We start from the raw sequence: 18,213 nt of genomic DNA, 5'->3' as shown, positions 1-18,213 counted from the left end.
CGCGCTTTTGCGATATTCCAATAATAATTAATTAAAACCTTATTTCTCGTCGCGTAAGGCTTTGAAAACCTTCCAAATATTATTTTATCTTCTTGAACAATTATTCAGCAACATTTAGAAATAAAAATCGTGTATATAACGCCATTTTTAAAAGCACAGGAGGCGAAATACCTACCCTACCCCCTGCCGTTTTTTATTATTATTTATTGCTCTATCGCTTCTCCGTTCTTGTATGGGGCTTTTATAGACAAATAAAATATTTAATCCTGCTTGAAATTTAATTCTCTTTTTAATAAAATTAATTACAAGTCTCTATCTTAATCCGTATAGGACATAGAGGCGAAAAACCAACCCCCTTCCTGTCAGCCAGAGCGCGCTTTTCCGAATTCCAATAATAATTAATTAAAACGTTATTTCTCGTCGCGGAATGCTTTGAAAACCTTTGAAAAAAAAATTCCTTAATTTATTCTGAAATCAGGAACAAATCTATACATACATATTCAGGTACATTTAAATAAATTCAAGTTTGTTTATTTCATTATCCCTAGTCAAGGCAACTTTAAGGACAAACAAGACATTCCTTAATAATCATGATAATAGATAAATTTTTCTAGGAGTTTGTCATTGAAGTATTGCTACTTAAACATGTTTACTCACAAAAAATTGAGGTACCTTACCAGGCATTTCTGCAAGATACCATGGGTAGTTTTTCTTATATAATCCATTGGGGAAGAAAAATAATTTTCCAGTTTCAAATGTTTAAGGGTTTGGATTTTTTAAAAACTTTTAGAAACTTGTTTAGAGATAAGAATGTTGAATGTAGAATTTTGAATATTTTTCATACATTACGAAGATATACAAAACAGATTTTGAGGAACGTCTCCTCTGACCTTAATGAACTAATGATATTTTACACTTGATAAATTTTTAGATTTCATTTTAAATCATTCTGATAAAAAAAAATGCTTAAAATGTGAAATTAATCAAACAAAGGCTTGTTCTAGAACAGCATTAGGGACTTTGTCAATCCAATCAATATTAAATGTTAGATACTGACTTAATCTAACAACATCCTGTAGAGTGTCATGTCAGAGGTCAAATTCTATTAACCAATCAAATAGTCAACTGCAAAATTATTGTTTTTTATATATTGGAATGAATAAGGCTAGAGTTGTTCCGTATTTGACATCTGACGTGACCTTCTATGGGATGTTGTTAGATGTGATCATGTTGTGTAGCGAGTATGCGAGAGGATCTAACATGTTGTTTTATTTAGATTGGGATTTTGTTAAACTATATTTATATATATTTTCAATAGGTTGAAATAACTGATGAGCAGATCAATCCAACTTGAACATGATATCATTTCTCCAAGGATGAAAACAAGTCTCTCTATACTCAAGCATTGATATTTTTAAAGTCGTCTGAAACTGGAACAGGTCATACATGCAGACTACAGTGATGTGTTGCACAGTTCCGAAAACATACAGCCACCAATAGCATAAGCATGATAAGTGTAAGTGGGTCATCAAAAAATGAGAACCACTCAAGGACTTTTCTGTTCGTTGATGATGGACTACAAACTGAATTTTTAACTAAGAAATCCACCTTGGTGCTTATTGGCTACTCATGATGTGAACTTGTGCATTTATTATACCAAGTAATGTTTCATTTCCTTGATAATACTAGACTTGCATAAACCGAATTCAGGTTAAGTTGATTGGTTGCAGTAATGCAGTTCTAAGTTCCTCTCGCAAGATTATATCTCTGATGTATGAGACATCATTAAATGCAGACATTTTCTCTGTCCTCTTGTCGTGACTTGAGGGCTCGGACTTAACTGCAAAAAATGTTTATGATGCAAGAGAAAATAAATGTTCAACACGATGTATGTAAATGTTGAAAATAACATTTGATATTCTTTGATAACAAGTGTTAGTGTGTTGTTGTTTTTTCCAGTATGTGAATTCAGGGGGAAAATGACTTTTGGTTGAAAACCAGGGCTAAATTGTGTAGTCAATACTACAGTTTCCGTTGCGGGAACCTATAGTATACCCTATGTATATCAAAATTGTAAACGCATACTGAAACCTTGCGTATGCCTCAAGTTTCAGCAAGTTTCTGTTGCGGAAACCATTGGTAAACCATATGTATTTCAACCGCATTCGCATACTGAAACCTTGCGTATACCTCAAGTTTCAGCAAGTTTCAGTTGCGGAAACCTATGGTACACCATACGTATTTCAACAGTATACGCATGCTGAAACCTTGCATATACCTCAGGTTTCAGCAAGTTTCAGTTGCGGAAACTATTTGAATTCGTGGACACCTTTGGTTTCCGCACTGCGGAAACTTGATGAAACGAAGTTTCCGCACTGAAACTTTGCAGAAACCATTAGTAACCTTAAGTTTCCGCAGAGTTTCAGTAGAGTTTCAGCCATGCGGAAACTGTATTTTTCATCCAGTGCTGCCATTCGTTTGTTTGAATGGAGAATTGGTAGGTTCTTTTGAAGGATAAGGTTCTTAAGGACAGGATGGTATGTGGTTACCAGAGGGACCCTGCTGCTATTGTCTTTCTCCTTGTAGCATAATAGGTTTTGTCTGTCATGTCCCTCCATCTCATCAATAGCTGTTTGTACTGTGCGGGCATTGTAGCATCTTTTGCATAAGTGGAACTTAAGAAGACCACTTTGCTCCTGGAATAAGGCAGGGGACGAACAGATGCGTCGAATTCTGGTGGCTAAACCCTTAGGCACTCCCTTAAAAGTCTGTGGGGGGTGACAGCTATATATCCAAAGAAAGAAAAATCTAGAAGTAATTTAAAATGATTATTTGTTTTTGCAATCCTTCTGACATTTTTAAAATGATTCTCTGGATTTCCTTGGGATTGGGTCCGTATTCTCATAGTTTAATTCTTTTCAATCTATTTTTGACCTTTCCGTCTATTTTGTTTGCCATATGTCAGATTTCCTGCAAAAACGTCATTAGTTGGAACCATGGATTTCATATGCTAAGTGTTTCTTTCTTTGTGACGAGATCCTTTTCTATTTTATATTTGACATATGTCGTACTCTGTATTTCCAATGTAAATTCTTTCATAAACAATATTTTACAAAATGTTAATGTAATGATCAACTCACTTGATGAAAGTTTAAAAAAAAAATGCACTGTATTGCAATTATTATTCTTCATGTTGGATCTTTTACATGTATTTGATTTTCTTCACTTTCCCACTGTCACGCTCAGCTACAAAGAGGTTGTCTTTGGAGTCTACACATAGTCCCCATGGACGTTGTAAGAAACAGTTATCAATGTAAGAGAGGAATTGTCCATCCTGATCTAGAATGTGGATACAGTGGTTGTATGTGTCTGCTGTCAGGATCTGACTCTGGCTGTCTGTTGTGATGCCACGTGGACAGAATGATTCTTTTTTATTAGAGGGCAGACCTGTATATCGAAATCGGAGTTTACCTGCCTGATTAACGACCACTACTGCATGGGCGTCAGAGTCAGCCACACAGATATCCAGGTTCCTGTTCTCACTGATGTATTTACTGTAGTAAGGTGAATACAAAGGTTTACCTTTACTATCAAACTGAATGGTTTGTTTTTCTGTATAGTCAAAGAAACGGACAACTTTTGTTTGTTCATTTTCACGGTTCATGGTGACCAGGAGATCACCAGAGAACGTACTGCATACATAGTAAGGTATCCATCCCTGTTGTCGGATCACTTCCTGTATCAGGCCATTCTTTATCATGTTTACAGCACATTCACTGGGCTCAGTGTAAACTAGATCTCCATTCCTTGTAACCGCTATATCACGAACTTTATATTTTGTTTGGAATGCTTTCAGTTGTTCCCCCTGAAGATTGTAAAGTTTAATGATTTTGTCTTTTCCGCAAGTCCAGATTTCTTTATCATTGAGATTGGTAACATTGGACATATACCCAGTGTCTATGGTGGTGATGAGCTCTGGTACATCAAGAAGTGGTTTGACCGGAGGACAGGATGCAGATTCTGATGTCCTTATTGTGTAGCCATGTTCTTCTGTTGTAATAGATAATGCTGACAAAAAACCAAAACATTGATGGAGCTGTTCTGTGTTGATCTGTTGAGGAAAAAACCTTGGATAGGATACGATGACTTTCGGTGGACAATGTTTGAATTCAGCAATTTTTGATTTGTACATTAAGAGGAGGAAAACATCATTTGAGTCGAGTATTTTATTTATGTCTAAAATACTCTGTTTTAATTCAAAAGTTATCTGTTTAAATTGATTTTCGTCTTTATTCAGAACAGCAAGGTGTCTTGATTTCATCTCTTCAATTTTGGTTTTTTGTTTGTTGACAATGATGTTAATTTCTCTGTGCCAGTCTTCTCCTTGTTCGGTGACAGCTGTTGTCAGTTTCTCATAATGTTTTCGCAAGTAATCTATCTTAGAGTTCAAATCAACTCTAATTTTTTCATATGTAGGATAAATATATTCTTGGAGTTCTTTTAAATCTTTTTCTAAGTCTTCTGTTTTAGAACTTATTTTTTGCAGAGCATCAGATAAATCATGTCCTTTATGTTTTCCAGAGGAAAGGCAGGTAGAACATACAGGAATGTTACATTTCTCACAGTAATTTTCACAATGTTTCTGGTCGTGGTATCGGCATTTTGGGTTATTAGGAAAAGAAGTCTTATGTGTGTATGGCACAACGTTGTGTCTTATGGATGAATCAGAGAGGTGATCTCCTACACAAACCTTACATAGGTTAATCTGACAAAGTTCACAATGACTCTGTAATGCAACTTTTTGACAGAGGTCACAGAGGAGGATGTCTTGGGCACAGTATCGGGGGTCCATAACTGGCGTTTTGGTCAAACAAATAGAATACCCTGTAATGAAAAATAAAATTCAACTTATTTGACATTATTAAAGGATCGGGGTTCTATCATAAGTGTCTCAATCATATGATGAAGCTCGGCTGTAATATTATGATGTTAAGATAAAATCTATAGTGTGTGTTAAATAAACATGTATAAAGAAAATATGATGAACTGGTGAAAGGTACATTCTGATTTGTAAATAAACGCTAAAATTACAAGGGGAGTAGCTATTAAGTCTATTTTAAGAAAGGAAAACTAACTATATACAGAGGACCATTTAGTACCTCATTCACTTCACCACTTATAGAACTGAAAATGAATTATCACAGTTATTAAAAGAATTGACATTATATCAATTTTTGAATTGAAAGAGGAAAAGGCTTTAAATTAAACACCTAGCCTAAGAAGCACGATTTTTTTTTTTACAGTTTCCTACCTCTTATTTCAAGATGGCCTATCTAGCTACAACAATCTTCCTGGTGTTGGTTCTTGAATCTGAGCTTTATTCAGGTTATGTTGTTTAAATACCTTGCATGTTACTGTATTAATATCTTTGTCAAAGTTACCTTTAAAGTGTGTTAAAATACACAGTGCTGTCAATGTAATTTAAAACATTATCCTATAATCTAGCTACCGAGTTGTTGTTGTAAAGATAAGTGTCACGCTGCTCTGCAGATGATCGATATTGTCCGAGTTAATTGTTTATAACTATCTGTTTTTACAATAATGTCATTGAAAAAATGAAAATGATTTCATAGCGTTTAAAAAAAATAAAAAACAAGTTTCTCTAATGAAAAGTGGTTAACTGACTGTGGTGAAAAAATACGACGAAAATAAAGGAAAAATAAGCTGGTTATATTTCTTGCATGTAAAGGAAAGTAAAGTAAAAATCAAAATATTTGATTAATTACAACTTTGCTTGGACAAATATTAATAGTTTCTTTCCCAGCAGGCACACAACATTGAAAAAAAAAAACTTTGAATCAACGTAGATTATATATGCTGATTCAACATTTAGTTTATGTAAGATTTTGAAGATTGAGTTCAACGTTGAAATCTTCACGTTGATTTAATATTGAAAATCAATATTGACTAGACATTGAATAAAAGTTACTTCGACGTTGTTTTTTTCCTCTTTTTCCGGGAGTTGGGGGGATTACTTACTTAAAATTTTAAACGTTTTATTAGAGGTTACTACTTAAGATGCCTTCTTAATTGTTTAAAGGAAAACATACGGTATATGAAAAAATATATATATTGCAAACATTTATTTATATTCGTATCAATAGATGTGTTGCAAAAAATTTCACCAAGATGCATTCATGTTACAAAACCAGAGCATTTTCATAGAAACGTTTTGTATTTTCACCTGGGGTCATGAAACAGTCCAGAACATGAAACCATTCCAAGGTAAGATGTAAATCTTATACGGTACCACTTTTGATGCACCAGATACGCATTTAGACAATTTATGTATCTTCAGTGATACTCGGATTTGTCGAAATGTCTCCTTTAAAAAGTAATTTTTTATTTAAATCTTGGTGTTAGAGTTCTGAGGGTTGTGTTGATCACCTAATTAGTACTTTCTAAAGGATTTTGTTGGTCTTCTGAGTAGACAGAGTGGTACCTCTTTTAGTTGATTATCCATACAATGTACAATTTGATGTAATGAATATAAATTTGTATTACGAAAAATGTTAAAATTGTGTTCAATCTCATACTTTTATTCCAAAATTATATTTTAGTGAAAATTGACGAACACTTAATAAATAATATCTTGCGCCTGTCCTAAACTATGAATAATCAATTCAAAGACAAAGATATCAAAAACGAAGGATTACATGCAAAAAATAGCCAATTTCTGGCATTGCAAATAATACTTTTTCAACAAAACTTGAAAATGCTGTTTTTAAAAGTGTACTGAGAATGGTTAATGCACTGTACCATTTTATTTCTATGCTTTAACATTCATCAGTCGCTTCAAATTTGCTGGAGGCTGTGAGGTCCTGGAATGTCCTTCATTTGCAAGATACTTCTATCATTGTTTGCCTGTGTGATAGATTAAATCTGTTTCTGCAAATTTGTTCCCTTTCTTTATCGACCAAAATTAAGATTGAGGCCATGTCAGTAAGCATTGAGCTTCACCCTATATAAACATTGAAAGTGGAAAAATTAAGTTCTTGCTCAAATTTTGTGAGCATGGTGCATTTGATTAGTCATTCTATAAAAATATATACACCTACGCATATTATGACCTCTTGTTTCCATGGCAACCACAGCATTTTGTCATACTTTATCAGAGAAATATTTGGACTGGCTTGTTAGAATTCATATATTCTACATCAAAACCCAATGTATAATTTGATAATGTGGATCATAAAGTGCTTTGAACTATAATTTCTGCTTTATAAATAAAATTTCATTTGTGCTTAATTTTATTCAGATCTTAATGATAGAATTATATCCCATAAAGGGCTATGTGGTTTACAATACCTGTGCACCTTTAGAAATTTCTAGATACATGTATACATGTAGAAGGAAAATATTTTGTTCAACATATTAAATAAATAAAATTGGTTAGACTCCTAAAAATGTAAGTCAAATATCAGATTGAATTGTTGTAAATCTCTCTTGAAAAACGATTGGATTGCCTCCCTTGCATGAGTTCTCTGGTAAAGGAGACCAAAAAGAATGGAACAGACGACAATAGAGAAAACGCGGGAGAAAAAGAAAAACTTTCAACTTGAAGTAGTTGGACAAAAACATATAATGGTATGTTAAATATGTATTTTTCATGTACATTTCTGGATAAAATTTGATAACTTTATCTCTTTAAGGCAAAAGTAAAGATTTGGAAAATTAAGTGATGCAGCGAAATTTCTCATTTACTGTCTCAACTTATTAGGAGCAACCTGTTATATGACCACTAATGTTTAATTCTGCAGGTGTTAGATTACTCCTAATACAATCAAAGAAAGATAAATGCTAATAATGATATTTACAATATGCATATGCTATTTGTGGATTATGTAAAGAGGTCATGAGGTAACACTGCTGGTAAGACTTATGTCCCTATTTACACATATTAGTCATTTTAACTCACCTTCTTCCCATTTATAAATCAGAGTTTCAAAACCTAATCTATGTCCAAATTTTTATTTCTTTAGCCTTCCATAAAATCAATGGAACAAACTTATAAAATTAATATACTAATATCTAATGAGTTTTTCTACCAACTAGATCCGGGTTAGAATAGGTCCTCAGTACCCCCTTGTTTGTCATAGAAGGCGCGACTAAATGGGGCGGTCCTTCGCATGAGACCGTATAAACCGAGGCCCCGTGTCACAGCAGGTGTGGCACGATAAAGATCCCTCCCTGTTCAAAGGCCGTTAGTACCGAGCATAGGCCTAAATTTGCAGCCCTTCACCGGCAATGGTGACGTCTCCAAATCAGTGAAATATTCTGGAGAGGGACGTTAAACAGTATACAATCAATCAATCAATCATTATGTTAAGAGAAAGCAAGAGTTTTCCCGCACTTCTGGTATTTGTCACACTGTGACAGGATGTCATTTTGATATCCTTTCACACTGTGACAGGATATCATTTTGATATACTTTCACACTGTGACAGGATATCATTTTTATTCAATGAATAAATTACAGTAAATCACGGGTAAAAATGTAATAAAAACTGAATATTAATTGAAAAAAAATATTCCATTTTTTTTGTAATATATAGAAAAGATCTTGTGTTTTTGATCTATTAGGAAATGAAACTTTCAAGAATAAGTAGCCACTTAAATTTTATTTTTGATATTTAGGATTTTTTAAGTTAAAATGGGGGATTTGGGAGTACATTCTAATTTTATTTATTACCAGGTATTTTAAGTTGTTAAGGAGTAGTTGTCAAGAGTTGAAGCATTATTCATACACTTAAAAGAAACCATCTCCCTAAAAAAATGAAGATTGTGCAAAGGGGAAAAATTATATTTTTTAATTTACTTTATCAAAAAAAAAAAACCAAAAACAAAAAAAACCAAACAATCTAGAAATACATGTACTAGTATGTCCATAGTACATGAATGCCTTGTCGAGGTTATATTAGTAATGCAACATTAAAATTTGTATTAGTGTATGAAATTTGATCCGAATATCTTGAATAGTTATGCAATTAAAATGCACAGGAAGAAACAAGACCTTTCAGTTAAAACTGAAAGGCGGCTTTCAGTGTCTTTTCTGTAGACATTCAGTCACTGAATGGCACAAACATTTCAGTGACCTTTCCGTCAACTTTTAGTGACCTTTCCGTCTTTTTTCCGTGACCTCTCCGTCGACTTTCAGCGACCTTTCTGTAATCTTTATATGATCTTTCCGCCACCTTTCAGATATATTTTAGTCTTAATATAGCGATTTTTGCCACAAGCATATTAATTCATAATAAGATATTTTTTCTTAACAATGAAAAAATATTTGCAATAAAGATTTATTATTCAATCTTAATAGTGTTTTTTACTTATCGTGATTAAATTCGGGCACCTTAAAGAAATGTCAAAATAATTTTTATAATTTTTTGAAATAAATGGTACTTATTCATAATGATTTTAAATTTTCTAATTAGATTTAAAAAACTAAAATTCTTCAAGTGATAAAAAATGATGATCCGATAATCGAATCAATTTTTAGATAAATGCCGCGTTTTGTGCTTATACGTGTATTTTTCATGGAAATATCTAGTTTTGATTGATGAGACAGAATTTATATTATTTACACCTTTTCTGGAAGATCAATTTCGTTATTCATGATTTGTCAAAACCGCAGGATATTTTAGCTTTTGGAAGACATCGTTTTAAAATCATTTAACAATCATTTGTACATGCCTCTTGAAGGAAAAGGACTATATATTGTAGATTTAAGCTTTCTAAACGATATTGTTTTGATAAAAAGTTTCTGGAAGGATGATTTACAACGATCTCAAATATCTGACACTGAAACAGGTACCCGTCGCTGATACTTGTCATCATCCCGATAGGAGATGAGTAATCAGTCTGTCCAAAAAATCAGCGAAACTTATATAGAATATTATACAAAAGATATACAAGATATATACACATCGCAGCTTCTCGACACAGCAGGTTTCTACAAATTGATTGATTTTAAATCATATCCTTATTTATGATCAAGAATTTGTAGCGTAATTGATAAGGCTGTGGACACTGGTGCAGGAGATCAGGGTTCAATTTTGGCGATGAGCACTAATTTTATTTCTTGAATTAAATTTTTTTCTTCAATTTTTTTAATGCTGAATTTAAAAGATAACGATGAATTTGATGCTTTTATACCAGGAAAAAGTGAAATAATTTTTTTGAGTTAAAAATTAAACCGATTATTTCATAAGAAAAAAAACTGAATGATAAATGAAAGGTCATTGAAATGTATGTGCCATTCAGTCGACTGAATGGTAACTGAATAATCATGATAAGGTCACGGTAAAGGGTCTTTTCAGGGACATTTCAGTAATCATTCAGTTACCATTCAGTACACTGAATGGTAAATTTTCATCCTGTGATGCTTACATCAGTATGTATGAGCATAATGAAGTTTGACGCTAATTTCAGAAAAAAGTGAGGCCAAGGTCAAGGAAAAGCCAATGTCAAAAAATGTTGATGCAGTTGGAAAGCTCTCATCAGTATGTATCAGCATATGAAGTTGAAAAAATATTATGAATGTTTTTTGTGAAGCTAATTTAAACACAAATTGATTAATAAATAAGGTAAAGGTCAAATGAAAGAACAAGGTCAAAATGCAAAATGCAGTTGAATTGCTCACATCTGTATGTATCAGCATATGAAGTTTGATGAAAATATCTTGGATGGTGTTTTTGAAACTGAGCTTTGAAATGAGCTAAACGCAAAGTGTGACGGAAGAAAAGACGGAAGACGGACATGTCAAATGCTACATGCCCCGGCCATATTCATGGCAGGGCATAATGAAAAACAAAGAAGGGGAGAGGGGGGTTGTAGCCTGACATGTAAGCATGTTTTTACACAATGTGGTCAAATTAATTTTTGTTAAATGATTTTTAGTCTAAATAAACATTAACTGTAGATCAGTCTTGCATGAATGACATAAGCAAAGCTAGGGGGAAATATATTGGATTTTTCATAGCATTTTCCTGTGAGTGTTTTCAGTACATGTAGCAGTGTATTAAAGGAGTAACTTTTAAAAGGGAATTAATCATAACTGTACCTAATGGGTTTTTTTCTGTTAAAAAAAACTTTGTTGTCGTTTTCATAATCTTACACAGTACTGCACACTGCAGGGCAGGAAAATCTTAGTAAACATCAAGGGTATTTTAATCATTATTGATGTTGAAGCATCAATATTTAATGTTGACTAAAGGTACATCATGATGCATTACTCTGCACATGTTTCAAATACTTAGTACATGTATTTCAAGAACAGGCCATAACACTTAAAATCATTAATTTGACCTCAATTAAGTGACTGACCATGCCACTTGCTCAAGGTCATCAGTAGAACATGAATTTCTCTTCCTGAATTGTCCAACAGTATTCACTCTGTATCAATGTATGAAATAATCGGAACAAGATTTAAAATATCAAGAACCATGTTGATTTAGTTAAGAAATTATTAGACATAGAATATATGATAGAAAAATTTGACCTTGAGGTTAAAGGTCAAGGTGAGGAGAAGGTCAAAGTAGTGCATGAATCAAAACCTTTTTCAGCTGAACCCATGTTGAATAAGAATATACATGTATATTGTTTCTAAAAGGTCAAATTACTTTTATTGATCTAAAAAAATAACAGAAATCATCTAAAAATACCCAAATTTGCTTATTTTTGAATCTCCATGGCTACAAAACACTAATTTTTTTTTCTTGAACTGTCTTAAAGTATGCATCCACCTGTGAAATACTATTAAATTACGCAAGAATCTACCATTTCAAAGACCATGCAGCTTGAAAAATTATGAAGCAAAAGATGAATTCATAACTTGACCTTGAACTCAAAGGTGAAGGTGAAAGAAAGTCATGGTACTTTATGACTCATTTTCATTCCAGATGCACCAATCTGTTATATTGGACATTGTTTCTTATAGGATAAATTACTTATAATACTATGAATTGTTCACAGGAAATCATCTATAAATGCCTAAATTTGGATATCTTTGAATCTCCATGAAAACAATGTTTTGATTGCCTACCAATTTTTTTTTAAATCTTTAATTAACCTACATGTAATACTAACAAACTCACACATATGGGATTATAAGTAGTAGCACAGCATCTTTGAAAATGCTTTTTAAAAATAGTTCAAATTCAACCATTTTGTTTGAAATCGTATCTCTTCTTCCCATCACCATAGCAACGTAACGAAAAATGTAATCATACTTAGTTGGTCAGGAAAGAGCTCAGAATTAAGTCCTCTTTAAGGAATAAGTAATCACAAACACTCTTTTGACAACATCTATGTGCATATAGACTCTTTTTATAGCAATATTTGCCTGTTTTGAAAGTAAAAAAATCTATTCTGGTAACTAAGGTTTTTTTGTCCTTAGATACGACAGTGTAGTTATGGTTAAAATCAGTATTTTTGTATTTTTTTTGTTTTATTGTGAGAGAAATTAACCATCAACACTGATTTCAAGAAAAATTAAATTTTTTGAATTTCTATTCAAAACTCAATGCTAACTGGCATGGCCTCTTAATTTCATTTAGAAATTTCAATTAGAAATTGTCTAATTATTGCATATATGTATGCATGTAATACTTTGTTTTGTTTTTAATACCTTTGTCTTTGATTATTCATAGTTCTGGAAAAGCGCAAGATATTATTTATCTAAGTGTTCATCAATTTTTCAATTTTCAATAAAATTAATTTGGAATAAAAGTATGAATTCGAACGTAATTTTAACATCTTTCATTATACAAATATTTATTACATCAAATTGTACATTGCGGGGGTTATCAACTAAAATTGCACTACTCTGTCCACTCAGAAGGCCAACATAATTCATAAGGGAATACTAATCATGAGATCAACACCATCCTCGTGACTCTATCACCAAGATTTCTTAAAAACTTACTTTTTAAATGAGACATTTCGACAAATCCGAGTATCACTGAAGATGCATAATTTGTCGAAATGCGTATCTGGTGCATCAAAAGTGGTACAGTTTATAAGATTTACATCTTATATTGGAATGGTTTCATGTTCTGGACTATTTTATGACCACATGTGAAAAAAAAACGTTTGAAATTGCTCGTGTTTTGTAACATGATTAACTTATAAAATGTTGGAGTAACAACCAAATCGTATTTTAAAGGTCTATAGAGAGGTCATCCATCTCTTTACATACTTTTCATACACTCTGATGAATTACACACACACACACACAAAACATAAATGTATTTTTTTTTTGACAACTCATTACATGCAATCGCTAAGATCGTGTCTCTGTGAACATATCATTGAGTCAAATGCCGACTTTTTCATAGTAATTATTTGACTATTACTTAGACACTGAAATTACTGAAGATTATTTGGTACTTTTAACCATTACTAGGAGCACAAGCCAGGTGTGAGAATCAGTCAATAGGGGAATGCTTATACTTATTTATTGTAGCTGATCCTTGCTTGTTTTCGAATGTCTGTATTTGTTCCTCTCATGACTTGAATATTCTTTATCTCCATATTTGTCAGGAGATGACCCTTATGACATTAGGCCGAACCCCACTGCTGGCCGTGTTTTGGTTAAAACTTCAAATGAGGCCGATCCTGTGGGGATCCGGGTTAGAATAGGTCGTCAGTACCCCCTTGCTTGTCGTAAACGGCGACTAAATGGGGACGGATGAAACCGTATAAACCCGAGGCCCCGTGTCACAGCAGGTGTGGCACGATAAAGATTCCTCCCTGCTCAAAGGCCGTCAGTGCCGAGCATAGGCCTAAATTTAAAGCCCTTCACCGGCGATGGTGACGTCTTCATATCAGTGAAATATTCTGGAGAAGGGCGTTAAACAGTATACAACCAATCAATCAAATGAGGCCGTATAAAAACGAAAGCCCCGTGTTCCAGAGGTTATTTGCACAATAGAATCATCATTACTTAATGACCCGAGAACCGGGTTAATGTAATAAGGAACATACTCTTCAACTTACATCTCTATATGAGTAAAAATACTTTCAAATGTATAATTGTAAAACAACAATTAATTAGGGATCGTGTGTAGTTAATTTCATACTTCAATGTTTATGTAATTCACATGTACTTGAGTAATAGATAGCACACATAAAAATAAAAGAATTTTTTTTTAAATATTAGCTAAATTATATATCTTATAATGATTAATCATTTCATGGAGTAGGATATATAACTCTCTGACGTTTGTAGATGTGCATTAAAATATAGAATCAACTAAAAATTTCTATGTGTTTTGTTTGGTTCTTTGGTATTTTTTTAACTTTGTTTTTTTTTTTTTACACAATTACCCCATTATTTGGCTACATTTAGATGAAAACACAGGGCATCTACAACAAATTAAATAAACAACATTTTGTACTACCAATTCTTTTACTGAAAATTATGCATACAGTGTAAATGTATTGCAGTTAAAGAAAACAAGCAATTTCTTTAAAAAAAATAATTTCGACACCCTCTTTTCCAGTTAAGGTACATTGATACTCTGATAAGAGAAATAACTTTTAATGACACAAATGTCCATTACTCCTTTATAAATTTGCCAAGTTTAAGTGACTTAATTGTCAAATTTTGCCCCGCAAGCCATGCTATAATTGTTTGTATTTCATTCAGCTTGTTCATTTCCTTTGGAAAATCATAAATGTTAAAGAAAAATTTCATATGAGTGAGCAGAGGGTTTATGAACCTTAAATCGTATAAACTCTTCAATTCATTCATAATATGAGTTGTTCGATTGCACTTAGTACATGTACATAAACGGCCAGAAATACAATTAGTACACAGCTATTGGATGTCCTACATGTATTTTATTCTCTTCACTTTTCCACTATGACATTTCGCCTCAAAGAGAACGTTTTTAGTGTTGACACAGATCCCACTTGGATGATGAAGATCATAACTATCAATGTAATGGAGAAACTGTCCATGTGTTCTGTGCTGATCTAGTGAGAAGTAAAGCTAGGTAATGAAACGTTGATTTTTGGAGGCAAACTTCTGAATTCAGCATTCTGGGAATGGTACGTAGAGATAATGGTAGTATCATCAGATTTTAGTATTTTTCTGAGATCAAGGATAGCCTGCTTTAAGTCGGATTTAACTTTAAGAACTTCTTTTTCCTGTTTGATTAAAGCAGCCATATGTTTAGTCTTCATTTCAAATGTTTATTGACAATGATGTTATTGTTTCTCTGCCAATCTTCGCCTTCCTTGATGATGTCTCTCGTCAGTTTCTCATAATAATTTTCCACGTCTAATTTCTCTGAGTTTAAATCTTTTGAATTTTTTTCATATGCAGGATAGATGCTTTTTTCTAGTTCTTCCAAATCTTTCGCTAAATCTTTCGACTTTGTATTAAAGTTTTGCGTGTATTGTACGATATTGTGTCTTTTGGATGAATCTGAAAGATGCTTTCCAACACAATCCTTACACAAGTTAATGTAACAAACTTCACAATGACTCTGAAGTGCAGCTGTTTTACACAGGTCGCATAGGAGGACATCTTGGGCCCTATATAAGGAATTCATCATTGAAATGTTTTAAAATGACGGGGATTCTGCATACGGTGGTTGTGACTGGTCAGTAGCTAGGGGATCCTTGCTCCATGGCTTCTGATCCCATCTCAAATGTATTAAGCAGCAATGTTAAGACTTTCCAAAGCTTTAAATGCGTTCAAACTGTATGCTGCATTGCACGTTTTTTTAAAATTTGAATTGTAAGTTATGTACTTTGGTACAGCCAATATTTAAAGAGAGTTCTTTCAGCTATTTATAAGCATATTTATCATGATAACATATGACTTTGTTGATCACGTGAAGGTCATTTATAATTTTTATATATTTCAGATTTATCGCTTCGGCGCAGCTGATATAAGCAATTATTATTAATATTTTATCACATTTTTTTTAGATGAAACAAGAATTAAGATAATAAGAATATTACAATTGTCCTACATGTAATTTTAAAAATGACTGAAATTAACATCCAAGCCATCAGCATCAAGTTTCTGAAAAACAAATTACCTGTTAATCGAAGATAGCCTCTCCTACTGGTGTATATGTATCTACAGTTTAATCATCTTGATTCTAATCGTACCAGATTTAAGATCACGCGATTTATATGTATTTACCTGACTCTGATTCAGTGCTAAATGCATATTGAGTTTTGATAAAGGTGATAACTCTAATGTAGAAAATCAAAATTCAGATATGATTACCCTTTCAATGACCTTTGGGAAAGGATATCAAGCTATTTATTTTACTTTGTTGACCTTTTGATAATAATTTTCGAACAATATTTAAATATTCAGAATACTTTTTTACGCAGTTGTTTTAATTTAGAGATGCATTCAATTACTTTTTTCATTTTTGAAAGAAAAATTCAGTTTATATTTCAAAAAGTATATAAAACACCATTTATCTTTGATATGCATTTATTATCGTTGAAATTAAGTCAGTTTACTATCTTTTCGCATTCATGCGACTTTAGGTTATCATTCAGTTTCATTGAATATCATAATATATTATCGCATTTATCTATCTATTGATTAAATATTAAAGGTTTATTTAAATGACATTCAGGTACATGTACCGGCAAATATTAAGTGAAGTGTATGTTCGGTATCTAAACGTTGCATTGTTAAAGCTGCATAAAGGGATCGGGGCCTAATTTATATCGGACATACTTACTTTTGACATCACATAACAATAATTTTCCTCATAATACCAGTAAATGAAAACAAATGCAATTTTAAACTGCATTAATGTGATAAACATTAAAAATATCAAAGCATTAGAAATAGTTGACTTATGCACGGCACTCAGGGTTATAGAGCATTGAAGGATCTTTTCCATGCGGAAACGTACAGAATTGCACTACTTTATCTATTGAAGTGTCTTTTCTGACCAAGTAGGGATAATATTTTTTTTTTCTTTTTAATTCTATGAAAACGGTTGGCCAAAAGTCTTTTGATGTAGATCTACCAGCACGACTTTAAATGAGATACCTGATATATTTGATTTTCAATTACAAGATTTCTTCTGCCTTTTATTATCTCTGTCAGTTCTTGATTTATCTAATTGATTGATGTTTATTCAAAACCATATCCTTCTAGTATATTGCCTGTCGAAGTTTTTTTTTTTATTCATATTTGACACTTGTTATGTCATTTTCCAATTTCTTAAAGGCATACATTGAATAATCTCAAGTGACAATATATGTGCTTTACAGTAATTGTAGGACATATTTATAATGTTTGTTGTATCATTGAATATTCAAAAACACACCGGTTAATGACTTCCGTAGCAACTGCTCCCATGTAGACAAAAGTTGATGCATTGAAGAGCAAAACAAATTATGGATAGATTAAGCCAAGCACTTTGAAGTCTTTTTATAATGTTATAATTTTACATTTTTTTTCCAAAACAAGCTTCTAATGGGCCTCGCCCGTAACCGTTTATATCGACATTTGTTTTCATAGGAAAAAGTATGCAAAAAAATGCGAAAAAAAGGTAAATTGACTTCATTTCAATAAAAAATAAAGCTATAAAGTGTTAAAGATCGAAAAACATAAAACTCAATGTAAATCATTCTAGCTGCTTCCCTATCTAAACTGCATTACGAAGATAATATAAATTCTATTGGCTCTGCTGAATAAACATCGATCGTCACCATTTTAAAGACGTTTTGAAATTTGAACATAAAAAATTATAAAATACAAAAAAATTATGTAAAAAAGAAAAAAAGAATACAATTTTAGCTGTTATCTCTTTTTTGCATTGAAAGTAGATAACGATCATATGGAGAGAACGATAATAGGCATTTATGCCTGCTGTTCAATCCATTTCTATATATGAATGAAATATATTTTAAACTAAAGTAGGTAATTACATGCGCGTAAAAAGAAGATTGTGTGAACAGGTTGTATTAGTGTAGAGTTTTAAAGTAAAGAGATGATTTCGAAATGAAGGGACACATAATATATTTAAGAAGAAAGAATGCTTTTTTGTTTTCTTTGTTTTTCTCCATTCTAAAGAGGTTAATATTTGCTTTTAATGAAATATGCCTATGTTTCAACATTAAAACTAAACAGGAATAATTAATGCTCGGGAAATAGCCAAA

General features: G+C 32.3%; 1 protein-coding gene across 1 annotated transcript; it reads right to left on the bottom strand.

The window, feature by feature from the left end:
- Positions 1-3,196: 3,196 nt before the first annotated feature.
- On the bottom strand, positions 3,197-15,234 carry LOC134247548 (uncharacterized). The gene is made up of 4 exons (XM_062729891.1): positions 15,090-15,234; positions 4,756-4,884; positions 3,862-4,068; positions 3,197-3,552 (listed from the first exon to the last, which is right to left on the bottom strand). The coding sequence occupies exons 1-4, from the start codon at positions 15,232-15,234 to the stop codon at positions 3,203-3,205; spliced, it is 831 nt and encodes a 276-aa protein (XP_062585875.1). The 3' UTR covers positions 3,197-3,202.
- Between the last annotated feature and the right edge of the window lie 2,979 nt (positions 15,235-18,213).

This window comes from Saccostrea cucullata, unplaced genomic scaffold (assembly GCF_032062105.1).
Source record: "Saccostrea cucullata isolate Sc308-1 unplaced genomic scaffold, CSIRO_AGI_Scuc_v1 ctg2028, whole genome shotgun sequence".
Classification (NCBI taxonomy): domain Eukaryota; kingdom Metazoa; phylum Mollusca; class Bivalvia; order Ostreida; family Ostreidae; genus Saccostrea; species Saccostrea cuccullata.
This window is presented reverse-complemented; position numbering and strand designations above follow the sequence as displayed.

Bases quoted from the DNA above. Each gene is read 5' to 3' on its own strand.
- LOC134247548 (XM_062729891.1), bottom strand. From the start codon at position 15,234: ATGGCTGCTTTAATCAAACAGGAAAAAGAAGTTCTTAAAGTTAAATCC. The intron at 4,885-15,089 runs GTTTGCCTCCAA...TTTTCATTACAG, and splicing joins CCAGAATGCTGAATTCAGAA to GGTATTCTATTTGTTTGACC. The intron at 3,553-3,861 runs AACAACTGAAAG...CTTACTACAGTA, and splicing joins ACTTTACAATCTTCAGGGGG to AATACATCAGTGAGAACAGG.